Source organism: Martes martes (genome assembly GCF_963455335.1).
Source record: "Martes martes genome assembly, chromosome: 13".
NCBI classification, from domain to species: domain Eukaryota; kingdom Metazoa; phylum Chordata; class Mammalia; order Carnivora; family Mustelidae; genus Martes; species Martes martes.
In genome coordinates, this window is record NC_137901.1 from 75,216,765 (window position 1) to 75,234,616 (window position 17,852).

The 17,852-nt window shown below is 47.0% G+C and overlaps 1 protein-coding gene across 2 annotated transcripts in view; it reads right to left on the reverse strand.

The window, feature by feature from the left end:
• ACACB (acetyl-CoA carboxylase beta) overlaps positions 1-17,852 on the reverse strand; it is a gene marked incomplete at its 5' end in the record, with an annotated part of 99,806 nt that overhangs the window by 62,967 nt on the left and 18,987 nt on the right. For both annotated transcript variants that reach the window (XM_080821058.1, XM_080821057.1), the window contains 11 exons: positions 465-628; positions 2,438-2,599; positions 5,001-5,171; positions 5,449-5,658; positions 8,571-8,681; positions 8,787-8,896; positions 10,451-10,549; positions 11,787-11,868; positions 12,093-12,202; positions 14,291-14,429; positions 17,202-17,334. In XM_080821058.1, the coding sequence (XP_080677184.1) occupies positions 465-628; positions 2,438-2,599; positions 5,001-5,171; positions 5,449-5,658; positions 8,571-8,681; positions 8,787-8,896; positions 10,451-10,549; positions 11,787-11,868; positions 12,093-12,202; positions 14,291-14,429; positions 17,202-17,334 (1,491 nt within the window). The remainder of the gene's footprint in view (positions 1-464; positions 629-2,437; positions 2,600-5,000; positions 5,172-5,448; positions 5,659-8,570; positions 8,682-8,786; positions 8,897-10,450; positions 10,550-11,786; positions 11,869-12,092; positions 12,203-14,290; positions 14,430-17,201; positions 17,335-17,852) is intronic.

A 17,852-nucleotide genomic window follows, 5' to 3' on the forward strand; every position in this document is an offset into this window, starting at 1 on the left:
TGCGTTTTCGGGCTCAGGGCAAGGCAGGAGAAATAGGAGATGTGGGTGTTTTGGGATTCGGGAACCCCTTTGTCAATGTGGGTTTCTCCAGGACCTACTTATAAGGTTTAAATTTAAAGAAGTACCCCCCACACCCCTTTTTCTTAAAAAGCTCTAGTACTTGGCACCTTTTAAATTTTGGAATCCCCTTGGAATCCCCTTTTGGAATCTCTCCCAAGTGCGACCCGTAATGACCTCAAGACCAAATGACCTTGGTGAGCTCGCGAGCAGATTTGACCTCACGGATCTCAGATACATGAAGAGGGGAGACTTCGCCCTTGGACTTCAGCGAAGGGCACTGAAGATAGGGGTCTGCTCTGTGATTCACTCCTTTACCTCCTAAAGTATTGCTGTTTCTGAAGCCCCAGGCTTTTAGCTTCTGCAAGGAAGGAGGGAAAAGAGGAGGGGTGCAGGGAGATACTAACGAAATGGCCTCTTCCCGGTTCTCTCCCCAGGAGAAGCAGTGCCCGAACTGGGAGTCAGCAAATTCGTGTAAGCCGCCAGCAGCCGCCACGCTGAAATAACCCCAGACGTTCTTGTTGCTCCGGAAATTCAGTTCCTGAACCGTTCCAGAGCTTGGCTTAAACCCCTGGAGTGAGGAAAGCAAAAGCAAAATGGGGGGGGGGATCATCACTCCAGATATATTTGCATCAGAATTAAATCCTAGACAAACCCAGAACTTCCACCACAACCTACAGCTTAGTGTGATCAATAGAACGTTGATCTCTCCCACTAGCGGTGTGGGTGTACCCATGTCAAGATGTTCATGCATAAATATAATTTTTACTTTAAAAAAATCTCTGATTCTCTCTCGCTGTCTCTGTCTCTCTCTAATAAATAAATAAAATCTTAAAAAAGTGGGGGGCATCTGGGTGGCTCATTCGGTTAAGCTGCTGCCTTTGGCCCAGTCATGATCCCAGGGTCTAGGGATTGAGCCCCACACGGTCTCCTTGCTCAGCAGGGAGCCTGCTTCACCTTCTCCTCCCCACTCATGCTCTCTCTTATCTCTTTCTCTCTCAAAGAATTAAATAAAATCTTAAAAAAAAAAAACTATGAAAATAATCATGTTGGGATGGGGGAGGAGGTACAGGCACAATAGGGGGAACACTGTTCACTGATGGAACTGAGTGAAAGTTCATTCTGGTTTTATAAACTTGACATTGTCAGTCATGGAAAGTTTAAATGAAAGAGAAGAGGGGTTGGATTTTGAATTCCGGGATTATGAAAATGCCAGCAGGTAAAGAAATGTGATGCGAACACACATCTAATTTGCTTATGGGATGTGCGGGTGGTGAGGAAGGCCCATCCCCCTGAGTATAATTTTGGTAAGGGTGGGTGGACGTGGACCCTCTCGCTGGAATTAGGGCTCTTGACCTGTGTAATGGAGGCATCCGTTTTGAGAGACAGAGAATTGCAGGTGCTATCTCCATCCTCCCAGGCACCGTAAACAAGCCATCATCCCCCTAAAAAATTCCCATTTCACTTGTCCCCCAGCAGAGTCCGTTGTTTGCAGCCAAAGATGTCAAGCTGTTACAGCTACCATAGCTTACAATTCTTTAATTAAAAGGTGGGCAGGGGAGACAAACCTCTCTCTTTTTTTTTTTTTTTTGAGATTTTATTTATTTATTTATTTGACAGAAATCACAAGTAGGGAAAGAGGCAGGCAGAAGGGGGTGGGGGAAGAAGACTCCCTGCTGAGCAGAGAGCCTGATGCGGGGCTCGATCCCAAGACTCTGGGATCATGACCTGAGCCGAAGGCAGAGGCTTAACCCATTGAGCCACCCAGGCGCCCCATGAGACAAACCTCTCTTATCCCAAGTTTCTTGAATGTAATCATTAAACAATGAGGTTGTGGTAGTCTATGCAGCTGATGTGTCAGTCAACCACAAGCAAGCACGTCAAGTGTGACAGATGCCGCTGGCTGGTTTTTGAAGGCACAGAGAAGAACAAGTCACAAAGGAACTCCTTACAAGGGACCAGACTCCATCTACGGTGCAGCAAAGAGGACAGGGGTGGGGGGCAGAAAACCAAGGACCTGGGTTTGAAAGCTGGCTGCTTGTCCCAAAGATGGACGTGGCCCGTAGGGTCCAGCCCTGGGGCTCCATCACAGCCTCAGCAGATCCCAGGCACAAGGCAAGACCCCAGACTCTGGAGCTATAGTGCAGGGAAAACGATGCCTCGCAGTGGCACTGTCCTGTACGTGAGCAACGAGATGCCCGACGGGACCTGCCCCTGTGCCGGGCACACCTTTCCCATCAAGAAGCCACTGCCTTCCCACGCTACAGGTCCCTTGTCTGTCCTCCGGGAAGCCTGGGCATCTCATCCAAAGCTAACGTTCAGGGTCGGCCCCACCCTGGGAGCCTGGAGGCGGCAGGCACAGAGGGACTCCCAAACTTGCCTCATCAGGGTTCTCACTGGTGATTCTGGCCGCGATGACATGGCCTCGGGCGAGTGGAGGGTTGGCAGGAGTGTCAAACGAAATGGGCGTCACACCCCACGGCGACTCTCCATACAGAAGCCGGATATCCTTCAGCCGGTGCAACGGCACCCCCATGGCAATCTGAAACAAAGAAATGCACCCCACAGATGGTCAGTACCCACTAGCACCCAGGCCTCCAAACACTGAATGCACAGCTAGACGCCACGGAGGAAGAGGTGCAGGAAGTATCTCCGGTAGCCCAAGCACCTGCCGGGCAGCAGACCCTGGGCCACATGGTGGCAGAAGAAGCAAGAGAAAGACAGAAGGGGCGCCGGGGTGGCTCAGCCAGTTAAGCGTCTGCCCTCAGCTCAGGTCATGATCTTAGCATCCCTGGATCAAGCCCCAGGTCAGGCTCCTTGCTCAGCGGGGAGCCTGCTTCTCCCTCTGCCTCTGCCTGCCACCTCTTCTGCTTGGGCTCTGTCTGTCAAATAAATTAAATCATTAAAAAAAGAAAAGAAAAAGACAGAAGGCTTGACTCTGCCCCCAGGGAGCAAACAGTGTCACTGGGAAAAGCAGCAACTTTCTATAAAACCACATCATGCAACAAGAAAATGCTGGCATCAGATGAAAATGACAAATCCCGAGTGCCGTGGAAGGTGAGGAGGCTGTCCCGCTGCAGAGTTAACTGTTTTAAAAGGACTCAGAAAGCTGGCCCTGAGGAATGAGGACAAGACACAATTACGGTCCTGACACAGCCTGAGGGTGTGAAAGGTGAAAATGTGAAATGTCGTGAAAATGTCTCAGGGACTCTCATCAGGAGGAAGTAGTCAGACAAATACATACCGAGGGCCGTTCTGCCTGAGCTCTCCACAAATGCCACCATTGAGAACAAAATGTACCCCTGAGGTGGGGTTCCAGAACAGAGACTCAAAGTTGTGACCGTGAAATGGAATGTGAGGTCTTGGAACAGATCCTGAGCATTTTCACAACAAACAAGAAACAGTGGTAAAGGGATATTATTGGGACAATGGGGAAATTTTTTTAAAAAAGATTTTTATTTATTTATTTGACAGAGAAAGAGATCACAAGTAGGCAGAGAGACGGGCACACAGAGAGAGAGGGAAGCAGGCTCCCCACTGAGCAGAGAGCCCGATGTGGGACTCGATCCCAGGACCCTGAGATCATGACCTGAGCTGAAGGCAGAGGCTTAACCCACTGAGCCACCCAGGCATCCCACAATGGGGAAATTTTAAGGCGATATTTGATATTATAGAATACTCAGTTTTAGGGTGCTTGGGTGGCTCAGTCAGTTAAGCATCTGCCTTGGGCTCAGGTCATGATCCCATGGACTCAGGATCGAGCCCCGCTTTGGGCTCCCTGCTCAGCAGGAAACCTGCTTCTCCCTCTCCCTCTGCCACTCTCCCCTGCTCCTGTGCGTGCACACTCTCTTTCTTTCTCAAGTAAATAAATAAAATCTTAAAAAAAAAAGAAAAGAAATGTCAAAAAATTTTTTTTTAATTTTATACTTTTAATTTTAGGTAGATGTGCAGTGGCATTAGTGGTTTATTTTCCAAGTGTCATCATTTTATTGTGGTATTGTGCCAGAATGATCTTGTTCTCTCTTTCTTTCTTTCTTTTTTTAAGAATGATGTTTCTCTTAGGAGGTCCTTTTACTCAAGTATTTACAGGCAAAACACATGAAGGTTCAAGTCAAAACATCTCTCAAAAAGGTAAGCCAGAAAAAAAAGAAAAGATCACACAGACACACAAATGGAAAGAACACAAATGTGCTAGCGGTTAACAACCAGTAGGTCGAGGCACAGGGGACGGGGGGTAATTACTATCCTTGTCACATTCCTTCTAAAATTTCCCAAACTAAAAAAAAAAAAGAAAGAAAGAAAGAAAGACAAAATAGAAAAGAATAAAGACGATGATGGAGGGAGGAAAGAAAGCAAGGAGACATACATTTATACATTTTAAGCACTGGAGTTCCTATTCATGCAGGAGTTCCCAACTCAGCACGGACCATACTGTCCCTCAAGGGGGTAAATCTGCTCTTGGGAATGAAACGATTCTACTCTTGTAGGTATCAGTCCCAGATATGTCTTCGGCAAAAGCATATACAGTATATCTGTGATATTAAAATTTTATAAGGGGAGAAATTAGCAGGGGGAAAGTGTCTAAACAGGCTCCTTATGGGGGCAGGAATGAAAAAAGGTTGAGAAATACTTCTCTGGGTCTGTGAATGGAGAACAGGGGGGTCCATGAAAGCCTAGAACTGTATAAAATATTTTTTTCCCTCAGGAAAAAACTCAACAGGTTTTTGCCCATGTCTCAAAGGGCCACACAGCCAGACAAAGGCGACGAACCACTCCACGGAAGGTTCTCGGGCTGTGTGGCTCTCGAGGCCACTCACACGATAACACACTCACTTCCCCGGGGACAGCCCGCTGAGAGGGGAGCAGGACAGGCTACTAAGGGCAGGACAGGGGATGCCAGCCCCACTGGAAGAAATCCCGGGGCGCTGAGCCCAGGTCCTTGCCTGCAGCTGGGCAGCCGGCAGGTTGACGTCCGCGATCATCTCTGTGCAGGGGTGCTCCACTTGCAGGCGGGGATTCAGCTCCAAGAAGTGGAAACTGCCGTCTTGGCTGTAGAGATACTCTACCGTCCCCGCGCTCACGTAGCCCACAGTCTTGGCCAGGCGGACGGCACACTGCAAAGAAGACACAGAGCCTGAACGGCTGCCAGTGGTTTTCTTGGATCATCTTCACGGGGAGCTTACTAGGTCCCCCACCAAATGCTGAGGATCTGCTGGGCATCCTTTGGGACCTCGGAGATCGCACTCCCTAGCAGGGCCCCTGGGTGTCCTCATGGACACCCACCGCACATTAGCAAGATGGACTGTAGGGCACTCTTGCTGGCTGGGCAGAGATGGTCTCTCCCTGCGGCTACCCCCACCCCTTCTCCGACCCGAGCTCTGCAGAGCCCACCTGCTCCATGAACTCGAACACAGCCGGTATGGCGATGGTGGCCGGCGCCTCCTCAATGATCTTCTGATGCCGCCGCTGGATGGAGCAGTCACGCCCAAACAGGGACACAGCGTTCCCATACTGGTCAGCAAGGATCTGGACCTCCAGATGTCGGGCGTGCTCAGCCAGCTTCATGAGGAAGATGGGGGAGCCGGGGATCTCAGTCTGCACCTGGGGGGACAGCAGAGTGGTTCACTTTACCCTGGGGGACCAGGGCCGGAGTGGGAAGCCCTCTGAAGATATGTCCACGATTCTGCTGATTGTTTAGCTTTGTTTCGCTTCTCTCGCAGACATGCCATTCTCCTCGTTTGAAGTCCAACACTGTCAAAATACACCATGTGGCAGGTGGAATTTCCCCACAATCCCATCTCCTAGAGATAATGTGCCGTTAGGATTTGGGAGCATGCTGGGTAAGAGTTCAATGTTGTTAAGAGTTAATTGGTTAAGTTAATGTGCCGGTAGGAGCTAGGTACATACTGGTTTCTACTGCACATTCAGGAACACACACAACACAGAGAATGTTTTGTGAATAAAAATGGGACCAAAACATGCCACCCAGCATGTCTCTTTTCCTCCTTCTTAAACAGTACTCTCTTGGCCAGCTGTCCATGGTGGAATCCACATTCAGACTCACATCTTCCTTTGGATGGCTAAAAGGCAATTGTCCAGAAATTCTTGATGATATAAAAAAAAAAGTGCTCAAATGGGATGATTTCTAAGAATTTCTTTTAAAAAAGTAAGCTGTAGGGGTGCCTGGGTGGCTCAGTCATTAAGCGTCTGCCTTCGGCTCAGGTCAGGACCCCAGGGTCCTGGGATGGAGCCCCACATTGGGCTCCCTGCTCAGTGGGAATCCTGCTTCTCCCTCTTCCACTCCCCCTGCCTGAGTTCTTGCTCTCACTCTGTCTCTCTGTCAAATAAATAAATGAATAAATATAAAAATAAAAAGCAGGCTGCAGTAATATATGGGATGGCCCCGCTTATATAAAAAATAATAAAATAGAGCTGTTATGAATGTCTACATAAAAGTAGACACAGAGGTGCTTGGTTGGCTCAGTTGGCACAGCATGCAACTCTTGATCTCGGGGTTGTAAGTTCAAGCCCCACATGGGGTGTAGGGACTACTCTAAAGAATATTAAAAATCTGGGGTGCCTGGGTGGCTCAGTGGGTTAAGCCTCTGTCTACGGCCCAGGTCATGATCTCAGGGTCCTGGGATCAAGCCCTGCATCAGACTCTGTGCTCAGCAGGGGGTCTGTTTCCCCCCTCTCTCTCTGCCTGCCTCTCTGCCCACTTATGATCTCTCTCTCTCTCTCTGTGTCAAATAAAGAAATAAAAACTTAAAAATTTTTTTTAATCTTTTAAAAACTTCTTTAAAAAACTGCTTACATCTGGGAAGGGGGAGGAGTTCAGAGGTGGTGGTGAAAAGAGAATGTTTCTTTTTTATGTTTAACCTATCCCTAAAGTGTTTGAACGTTCGCGTAAGAACATTTTCATACTGCACTCACGTGATCAAAAGAAACACGCTCGGGGGGCAGGGGCAGTGAGTATATGGGCCTCCTGTATTTTCCACTCTCTTTTGCTGTGAATTGAAAATGGCCCTAAAAAGTAATATCTGTTTTAAAGAAAGGAGGGGGGAAAAAAGATTTAAAACCTACATGACTGTTATGCTGAAAAGAAATAAAAAATTAAAAAAAAAAAACAAACCAAAAACCTACATGACCCCTAAATGTAATAGAGGATCCAGGACTGGATCCTGACACAGAAATAAGAGATTAGTGGGGGAAACCGGTGAGATCTGAGTCAAGTCTGGAGTTAACTTAATAGAAATGTATCCCTGTTAATCTGTTAGTTGTGACAAACATGGCAGAGCTAACAAAGATGTGAACAATGGGAAACCAAGGGGAGATGGAGACTGCATGCTACTTCTGCAACTTTCAAGTAAAGAGAACGTCCTCTCCTCGCAAAGTACCCCAGAAACCTATCCAGCCAAGGGGAGACACGTAATAGAGAAACCACAACTTTATAGAACACTCATATACTGCCCACAGCTGTTTAACTGGCAAACCTTTTTAGAAAGCAATTTATTGACATGTTTTTGTAAGTGCACATGCATGTTATTTAACTAAGTCCTTGATACATAGTTTTCACCCAAGAAAACAATTCAGGAGGAAAAAGAAAAAGCATTATTTATGTTCCATGTTATTGCATAATGCATTATAATATACAATATACAATATAATACATATTGTATAATATGTATTATAGATATTATATATTATTATGAAACATACTGAATTATAGTAGCCTTACTCATAACAACAGAAATGGAAACAAGCATAACATTTCACAAAAAATGTGATCTTCCTTGATAAGGAAGACTACAGACACACAGGGATATTACATAATCATCAAAATAATTGTAAAGACTGGAACAACATGGAACACCTGTCTGTGATCTCCAGTTTAGAATTTTCTTGAAACATAGAACAAAACACCATGGAAAACGAATGCAGCTCTTTAAAACACACATGCGAACAAGGTCTAGAAGAAAGCCTAGAAATTCTAAAATAGTTGCATTAAGAACGGGAAGATCGTTAGCCTACCTTTTTTTTTTTTTTTAAACATTGCCAATGGGCAACTAAAACAGGTATAAAGTCTTAAAAGTGAAAAGCCAACTACAAGTCAGTAAATACATGGTTCATTCCTAGAACAAAAGTCAATCACCTAGAGATGTGAAAAATACCAAGACTACTAAAATTGACAAAATGTCCCCTCTTCCAACAGACATAAATATAGTCACAAACAGATAGATACTCTAGCCTGTATCTCTGAAATCATTTAAAGTCACATGCATTCACAGGATAGAACATCCAAGGAAATGGGTATGGATCAACCCAAACCAGGGACTTGTGGGTGAAAACATACACATTTGCTTTGGCCCACAGCCCAGCAATATTCCAGTTCCCGAAAGTGTCCTACTTGTTTCCGACACAGTAATGCTAATGAAAATCATCTGGTGGCCAACAACTAAACACACACAGTTCCCCAAAGATATATGGAAAAGCGCTCAGAAAGAAGAGCTCACTTGTCTGAAAAGGACTGGGAAGTCCTCGGCACTCTCTGCCTTCCGGATTCCTTTCCCTCCGCCGCCTTCGGATGCTTTGATCATCAAGGGAAAACCAATTTTTTCTGCCACCTGGGGGTGAAGGACAAACAAACCTCTTTAGAAGGTGGGCAGTTTCCAAGCTACTGGGACGATGAGAAGGTTCCAGCATCTTGGCCCCCCAAGCCTTGTATTTACCTCTAAGCCCTCATCTATATCTTTCACACAACCCTTGTTGTAAACATCTTCTGGGACGGTGATTCTTTTCCCCTGTTGCAGATCACCTTCTGCCCATTCCACCATCAGACCTAGAGAACCACAAAAAAACAAAAACAAAAACAAAAAAAAACAAAAAAGCTGAATCCTCCCAAGGATGGCAGAGATACACAACACAGAAACCACAGGGCCTTCCCTCACCAAAGCCTCTCTAGACCTGGGCGCTGGACCAACCATATACAGACATGGTCTTTTAATTTTCCCACAATGGCTTTTAATTTTCTTTAGGGCTGACTCAACCTTGAATGGGAAATCAAACTTAAGATATTCAGACTGAACCTACCACAAACAACCACATCAACCTGAACTCAAAAAAATTCCAATTCCACCCACTGATGTCATTTATATGTAAATCACCGTTTTCTAAAACCCTGGAAGATTTAAAACAAATAAACTTTCCATTCTGAATTTAAAATTTCATCTTTGGATGAAAAAAATAAAATTGGATAAGAAATGCCCGAGACTTTTTCCCATTTTCAATTTATCCTAGAAATTCCACTTTTCAGAATTTATCCTAAGGAAATGATTAAAAAATACATAGAAATATAGCTAATAGGCTATCAAGACTCCATTCCTTTTAGTATTTTTTGAAAGATCTTATTTATTTATGTGAGAAAGAGAGAGACAGCAAGCATGGGAGGGTGGGGGGCAGAAGGAGAGGGAGAAGCAGACTCCCCTCTGAGCATAGAGCCCAAGGAGGGGCTCAATCCCAGGACCCTGAGATCATGACCCATGCTGAAGTCAGACACTTAATTGACTAAGCCACCCAGGTGCCGCTACTTCTAGTATTTTTTTAAAATTAGAGTAAAACAGCCTGGAAACGACCTAAACATCTAACCATACAGGACTGTTACATAAATTACAATATCTCTATTTGATAAAATCCTATGCAGACATTTAAAATGTTCTAAAGTGTATTTATTGACATAGAAGGGTTAGTGAGAAAAAATAAGTCACAAACAATAGTAAATATAAGATCTCTGGATTCTTAAAGGATGCGCCTAGGAAAAAAAGGCTGAAAAGGTAAGCACCTAGAATATAACAAATATTCATCACCAGGCCATAGGATTATGGGTGATTTCTATTTCATTTTCTTTTTTTTGGAATTCTATCTTTTCTAAGCTATCTACAATGAAACTGTACTACCACTTTAATAATTTTAAAATTTAAAATAATAATAATAATTTAAAATTTTTTTTAATTTTTTAATTTTTTTATAAACATATAATGTATTTTTATCCCCAGGGGTACAGGTCTGTGAATCGCCAGGTTTACACACTTCACAGCACTCACCATAGCACATACCCTCCCCACAGTCCATAACCCCACCCCCCTCTCCCTCCCCCCTCCCCCCAGCAACCCTCAGTTTGTTTTGGGGGGGATCTCTTCCACCCAGTCTGAGCAGAGGGGGTGACAAGTGTATGCATTTTTTGTTCTTTCATTAAAAAATTTTAAAATTAAGTGACTCTTAATCTCATAATTTTAAAATTTTTTAATGAAAGAACAAAAAATGCATACACCTGTCACCCCCTCTGCTCAGACTGGGTGGAAGAGATCCCCCCCAAAGTGAAGCTCAGGCCACTCACCGCTTCCGCTCCAGGGCAGTGTTGGGATCTGCAGTGTCTGGGCCACAATGGTGGAGGCGATCTTATCTCCCAAGGCCCACATGGCCTCACTCGGAGGGCCTGAGGGATTAGGGACAAAAGGGCAAGGCAGAATAGAGTTAGTCACAAGCCACTTGCAGCCAAGTGACAGCCAAACGCGCAAAGAAAAGTACTCAGGTCCTAGCTCTCGAGCAAGTGAACATCAAGTTGGGGGAGGGAAAAATCTCGTATCTGCTTCTTCATCAGATGTGGAAGGAGTCTGCTGTTTTTATGTGGGTTGTAAACCTCGTCGGAGTTATAACCGAAGCTACATGGCACCCACAGAATTTACTTCTTAGGAAAAAGGTAACAAGCTAGACCAAAGGGCAAGGTAACACCTCAAAAAACTAGACCCTGGGTTAGCAAACTTCTCCTATTATGAGCCAGATAGGACCTATTTTCAGCTCTGTGGGTCTGCTTGTCTCTGTCACAAATACCCAGCTTTGCCAGTGTTGGGCCAAAGCAACCACAGGCAGGACAGAAATGAAAAAGCCAGGCTGTGTTTCAGTAAAACTTCATTTACAAAAGCAGGCAGCGGGCTGGACTTGGCCTGTGGGCCTGGATCACCAAGCTCCAGAGGAGCTAAGGGGTAACAAGGGCCCCATGTAACAGCCAATCAAAGACTACAGACAGAGAAAACATTAGCAAGCACAAGTTACTGGGCAGACCGTCAGGATAGCAGGTGTTGATTCGTACTGAGTTGTTTCAAATACGGTGTGTGTTGGAGGCCCAGCGTGAAGGAGTGGCAAGAGGGATTTATTGTGGAGGGTAAATGATTCCCCTAAACCATGCAAAGATGTCAGCATGACAGCACACACAAAGTTTATAAATGCAAATCCTAAAACAGACCCCCATCGGCAATAAGCATCATTTTCCCTCATAAGTCATAGAGACTTGGTCCCTAAATTTGGAATGCTAGGGCATTCCAAAAGCCCTGAGACTAACCCAATAAAGGCGTGGGCTTATCAGAAATATGACCTCCAAACCCGTCAGAAATCTGAACATGGCTGGTATCTCAGTACTGGCAGGGGCACGAGCAGAGGGTCCTGCTTGTCCCAGCGTCATTCTCCTGTGGGACCCATGGCAATGGTTCCTATGTCCCTGGGTTGGCCAACCTTCCCTCCCACCCTGGACCGGCTTGCTCCTGACCATGAAAGGGTGAGGTGGGAATATCAAACTGATTCCCACCTTGCAGGGCTACACTGGAAAGAGGACCCAACCCGGCATAATGTTCCGTCAATGCCCCGGTTCCCCTCTATTGGACAGAGACACACTCTACCTAAGAAAGCAATCTCGTGCTTGCACAGGAGCTCCGGCAGTTTGGGGCTTTCGGAAGCATGGCCCCAGCCAGCCCACACCGCCTGTAAACACAGAGAGGCATGAATGAAGATCTTCCTTTGAGGAGCCCCCCCACTCCCCGTCACACATGGAAGGCTTTTCGTGGCGTCACAACAGCCCTGGATTTCAGAGTCTTGGAGGACCTGGAGCCTCTATCCCTCCCGAAAGGCAGGAGTGAGCTTCTCCAGAGCTCAGGGCATCACCCAACCTCCCACTGTAGGCAGACGGGGGCACACATCCAACTTACCTGCACGGGGATCCTCTTGGCAATGTCCACAACCAACTCCACATTGGCATAATTGTTGTTGTTGGGCCCTCCTGGGACAGGGACATACTGATCTGCCATCTTGATATACTCTGGAATTAGATGAGAAAAGGAGAGAAAAATCGAGAGACTGAAGTTTACTGCATGACAACCTACGGCCATTGGAAGGATAATGGAAAAGATTCTGTGGCCACAAGGGACAAGTGTGGATGATCATTTGAAGACAACTGAACATGACTTCCACTATGGGACACTATGGGACACTATGGGACACTATGGGATACTATGGGACAAGGCCTGGAAGGGAACAAAGAAAGAAGGAAGGAAGCTATCAGAATGGCTGGGATGAGAGGTGGGGTGTTCGATTAATTCCTATTTTCAGTTTCTCTTAATACTGTTTTGCTATTAAACAATACAGTGTTTTTAATCACAGTGAAAAACATACAACATAAAATTTACCACCTAACTCATTTTTTAAGCGTACAGTTCAATAGCATTTAGTACATTCACACTGTTGTGAAACAGATTTCCAGAACTTTTTTCTTTTGCAAATCTGAAATTCAACCCATGAAACAATACCTGCCCTTTTCCCCCTCCTGCAGCCCCTGGCCATCACCATCTTTCTGTCTCTATGAAGTTCACGACTCTAGGACCTCATCTATGGGGAATCCTAGAATACTTGTCTTTTTATGACTGGTTTCTTGCACTTAGCATAGTGAGGTCCTTCCATGCTGTACCATGTGATAGGACTTCCTTCCTTTATAAGGCTGAATACAACACAATGTTTTGATTTTAAAATACTCGTGCCCTTTACGCCAGAAATTCTACTTCTCGGAAGAAATATGTGCTAAAAAAATCCTACTCATCGATGAAGCCCAAGAGTGATAAGAGGATGTCCACTGGACAGTGTTTTAAAGTGTGACACACTAGACTTGTGCCCAAGGCAAGGCTTAGTCACTCTGTACTATGGAATTCTCTGGGATCCTGAGAAGGAACAGGGTAGAACTCTATGTGCAGATCCTGAAAGAGAACCAAGAGTGGCATTTCCTCCTAGGCTGCCTGCCTCCGATGTTTATGGAGCACAAAAGTGTCAGCCACAGGCGACAGAGTGAGAAGTCAGATGAGCTCCCTCTCGTCCCTGAGTTTTTCTCTACTGTCAGAGAAGAGAAACAAGAAAATAGACAGAGTAACACCAGGCTGGGGTCAATGCCAGGGCCCTCTGGGAAAGCCACACAGGAGGACATGACCCAAAGGTTGGGGCAGGGAGGGGTGGAAGCCTGCTGTGCCAGGAGCTTTGGGGAAAAGCATTGTCAGCAGAAGATCCAGCATGTTCCAAGGTTCTGGGACAGGAAAGAGCTCCACTGGCCCAGGAACCGAAGAGGCCAGCGTGGCTGGAACCCAGGGCTGAAGAGCAGAGGCACTGGATGGGGCCAAGAGGCCGGGAGGGCACCTTAACTGGCCTGAGTGAGGACCTGGAATTTGAGTCTGAGCATGATGAGAGCCCCTACAGGGTAAGGAAGCCCGGGGTTCCAATCCTGCCTTTCACCACATACTGGCTATATGACATTGGGTGAATGATTTCTGTCCTTATGCCTCATCTATAAAATAGGATTGACAATGAAATCTGTCCCCTGAGTTAAAAGGAGGCTGCCTCTGGCAAGGCAGAGCCCAGGGCCTAGGCTCTGGGAGGGACTGGGGGACAGCATGGCAGCCTCTTAAGCATTTAGAGCTGCTAACAGGACCTGAGCTGTGTTTTTAAAGAAACCACTTTGACTACTTTGTGGATAAAGGTCTGTAAAGGGATGTGATGGTTCAGGGGAAAAAACCAAATTGTCCAACAGTTATTTACAGAATGATCTGTGCTAACAGACAGAGAAAACAAGTGAACAGAAGAATGCATGATTGAAGTACAATACAGACATCTGTGCAGAAAAACACCTGGAGGAAGAGGGGCCAATCTGCTGTAACATGGACATTTTTCCAAGATGGAATCTCCACTTTGTATAGTAGCCATTTGCATTTTTTAATTAAATAAGGAAGAAAAGGCAAATAAATGTGGGCTCAGGAGAGGTACCCTGGGACTCTGGGGCCCAGGGTGGACTTGCCTGGGTATAATGGAAGAGGTGAGGGCAGGTAAGAATAGGGGGTGGCAGGAGGGAAAGGAGCCAAGGCCCTGGTACCTGCATTGGCCTTCAGGTCCTCTGGGGTCACCATGACTACAAACCGGATGGCCCGCTCGTTCCGGAACATCTCATAGGCCCACCTGCGGATGGAGCGCATGCACTTCACGGCGGCGATGCCATTGTTGGCGATGAGCACCTGCACAGGGGAAATGAGGAAGGAGCCAGAGCTGCACATCTACCTGTGCTGGGAGCTGCATGCTACCCTGGGCTCCATGTCACAGCTCCAGAGCTAGTCTACAGCACACAGCCTGGCAGAGAGGTGCTCAAAATCTGCTAGCTGCACGAACACAGAAGATCAGATGGGTGGGTGGGTGGGTGGATGGGTGGATGGTCAGGCAGAGAATCGAATGGATGGTTGGAGGGGTGGGTGGGTGGATGGAAGGATAGATGGGTGAGTGGACAGATGGACGGGTGGGTCAGTGGATGGATGGATGAATGGTCAGGCAGAGGACTGGATGGATGGATGGATGGATGGATGGATGGATGGACGAATGGACAGGTGGACAGATGGGTGGCTGGGTGGATAGATGGATGGATGGACGGACAGACAGATGGATGAGTGGGTGGGTGGATGGATAGATGGATGGGCAGATGGGTGGGTGGGTGGATGGATGGACAGACAGTTGGGTGGGTCGATGGATGGATGGATGGATGGATGGACAGAAGGATGGATGAATGGATGGGTGGGTGGATAGATAGAAGGATGGTTGGGACGGCTGGAATATAGAGCAATGGATGGGGGAATGGATGGGTGGGTGGACAGATGGATGGATGGATAGGATGGACAGGATGGGATGAATGAAAGATTTTGATTCCTTGGTTGGCACCATCAAATGTTGGCACTTAACATTTTTGAAGGCCTAGTATGTACCAAGCTACAGTACAATATATCTCACCATATATTTCACTTTACCCTCACATCAGCCCTTGAAAGTGGTTGTATTCTTATATTTATTTGGGGTTAAAGATATTAAAACTCAAGGAGTTCAGGCACTTGCCCAAGGTCACACAGCTAGTAAGTGGCAGAGATGTGATTTCTGAGCCCCACACAGTCGGGCCTGTGTTCTGAACTGCCCCAATCCCGTGGCTACCTCTGCATTCTGGAGATTAAAGGCCCTGGACTTGGTGGAGAGGAAAGGCAGTGATGCTGCCTGCCCTCAGCAACTGAGAGCAACAGAAAAGGTCCTGGTTTCAATTCTTAATGAGCCATGACCTTCCTGTGTGGCTTTAGGAGGACTCCTTCCCTCTCTGAGCTTCATCTCCATGTAAGGAGCTCAGACTGATCAACTTCCTGGCTCGGTCTATAAGAAATAAAACCAAGCTCTAATGTTCCTGTTTAAAAAAAAAAAAAAGGCATATGGCTTCAAAGCTCTGACTTCCACAGCAAGAATGTAATTTTAAGGCCCTTCCTATTTCTGACTGATTTTCGTAACAGCCCTGAGGGACAATTCTCATTAGACAGTGGGAATGTGATTGCAGAAGGGGAAACTGAGCCCGTGTGTCATATCCTGTGAGTGGCCACAGCAGACGCAGCCCAGAGCTCTGGGCTCAGATTCAGTGTTCTCTCCTTCCAGAAATACCTCCCCGAGAGCAATGATGGAACAGCAGGGCTTTGGTTTTCTTAATCTTATTACCAAAGCAAAGCTTGGTCAAGAAGGAAGGGCTCTGGGTGACCCCAGGACAGCCAGCTTCCCTGGGACCCATTTTTTCGAGCACATTCTGGGAGCCCCCAGGGGAGAAGGCCACTACAGGCTGGCTTGCTGTTCTAATCCCACAGCTCCAGCGTTCCCACAAGGAGTCTAGGAGAAAGGGCAAGCCACGGTCAACTCCAATGTCACAAAGCACACCTGCTCTGGGCTGCGGCCTTCTGCGGCCACCCAGCCTCTCGGCTCCCCAGGACCAGAAGCCGGCCACCGGTCAGGCTGGCTGCAACAGTCCCCTGGTGAGTGTGGCAAAAAGTGCAGCTTCTGGATCCCCATCCAGGAGATTCTAACTCCGAGGGTCTGGGGTTGGGTGGAGGAGTCACTATTCCCAGCTGGCAACCAGGCAGCAGCCAGGTTTGGGAGCCAGGACTCTGGGTTTATGGACGTGGGCTCTGGACTCTTGACAACCGGATCTGCGACTGACCAGCTGTAAGACTGGGCAAGCCAGCTCCCTTCCCTGAGCCTCAGTTTCCTCTTCTGTAAAATCATATCAACCAGCAGGACGGTGGGGATGGTGAAATGAGATATGATACATAAAGCACTTCACAGGATGCCGGGCCAAGTAGGCCCTCAAAAAATCGTAGCTGCTGCTGTTATAATCACTACCACCACACGTTCAAGTAAAGTGGAAAAGAACAAGGTCTTCTTATCAAACAGACCTGGGTTCAAATCCCGACTCCAGCACTAACTAGCTACATGACTTTGGACAACCAATGTCCAATCTCTCATCTTGGCTCCTGTACAAATACGCTGGGAATAATCAGTCTGTGGACCAGAGTCTTAATGCCACAGAACAGGAAACAAAGTGAAAAGCCTTTATAAATGGCAAATATTGGCTGTTTCCCTTCATCACTATTATTTTAACATATGGGCCTTCTCTCCTGGAAGGAGTTCCACACCTCAGAGGGGCAGATCTGGGTTTTATGGCTGCCCCCGATAACCTAGAAAGCAGTCCCTTGCACGAAGGCACCTCGGGGTCTCTGCAGACCTCAATCTCCTCTCCCGTGAAATGGGGGTCATGCACCTGTTGCTTCCGGCTGTCGGGAGGGTGAAAGGTGATGAATTCCAGCACGCAGCACTTGGCAAGTCCAGAGGGGTGGCTTGGCCCTTTCTCTGCAGTGTGACCACGAGCCTGAAGCAGGTGCTCTCCCCTCCAGCTGCGAAGAGGGGCCCCACCCCCCCGACTGCCAGGACCCCATCTGTACCTTCTCAATGACCCGGTTCCCCCCAAAGCGCGTGACAAACTCAGCCGGGGAGGCCACAGTAAAGTCTCTGTGCAGGTCCAGTTTCTTCAGTTCTCGGCCCCTCTTTACCAGGTGGAGTCCAGACATGCTAGGTCTGCAGAGGGAAGAGGACAGACCCGATGAGCCAGGAAGCCTGGGCCACTCGGGGAGAGAGTCAGGAGCCCAGCACCTACAAACAACATCAACAGAGAAGGGGGAGCCCATCAGATGCCCCCACTGCTTTGTATTTCTCACCGGGGACCTTGAAGCATTTCACAAGGAGACTCAAGAGGCCGGCACAGGAATGAAGCAGGAACGATCCCCTGACCTGCCCCCCAAGCTGTACGTTGAGCTCTTTAATCCTAAAATAATTTTTACTTTCTTTGTTCCCAACTTGGAAGCTCAAATAATACAAGAAAAAAAAAACCTTACAGGGAGGGGAGGTTTATGATCAGGAGAAAGTCTACACAGTCCAATACTTGAGACTTATTAAACAGTACTGATTGCCTTCATGCATTTTTCTGTACGTGCATCTCAAAATTTTTGTAACTGAAATCCAAATAATGTGTGACAACCAGGGCACCTGGGTGGCTCAGTTGGTTAAATGTCTGACTCTTGATTTCAGCTCACGTC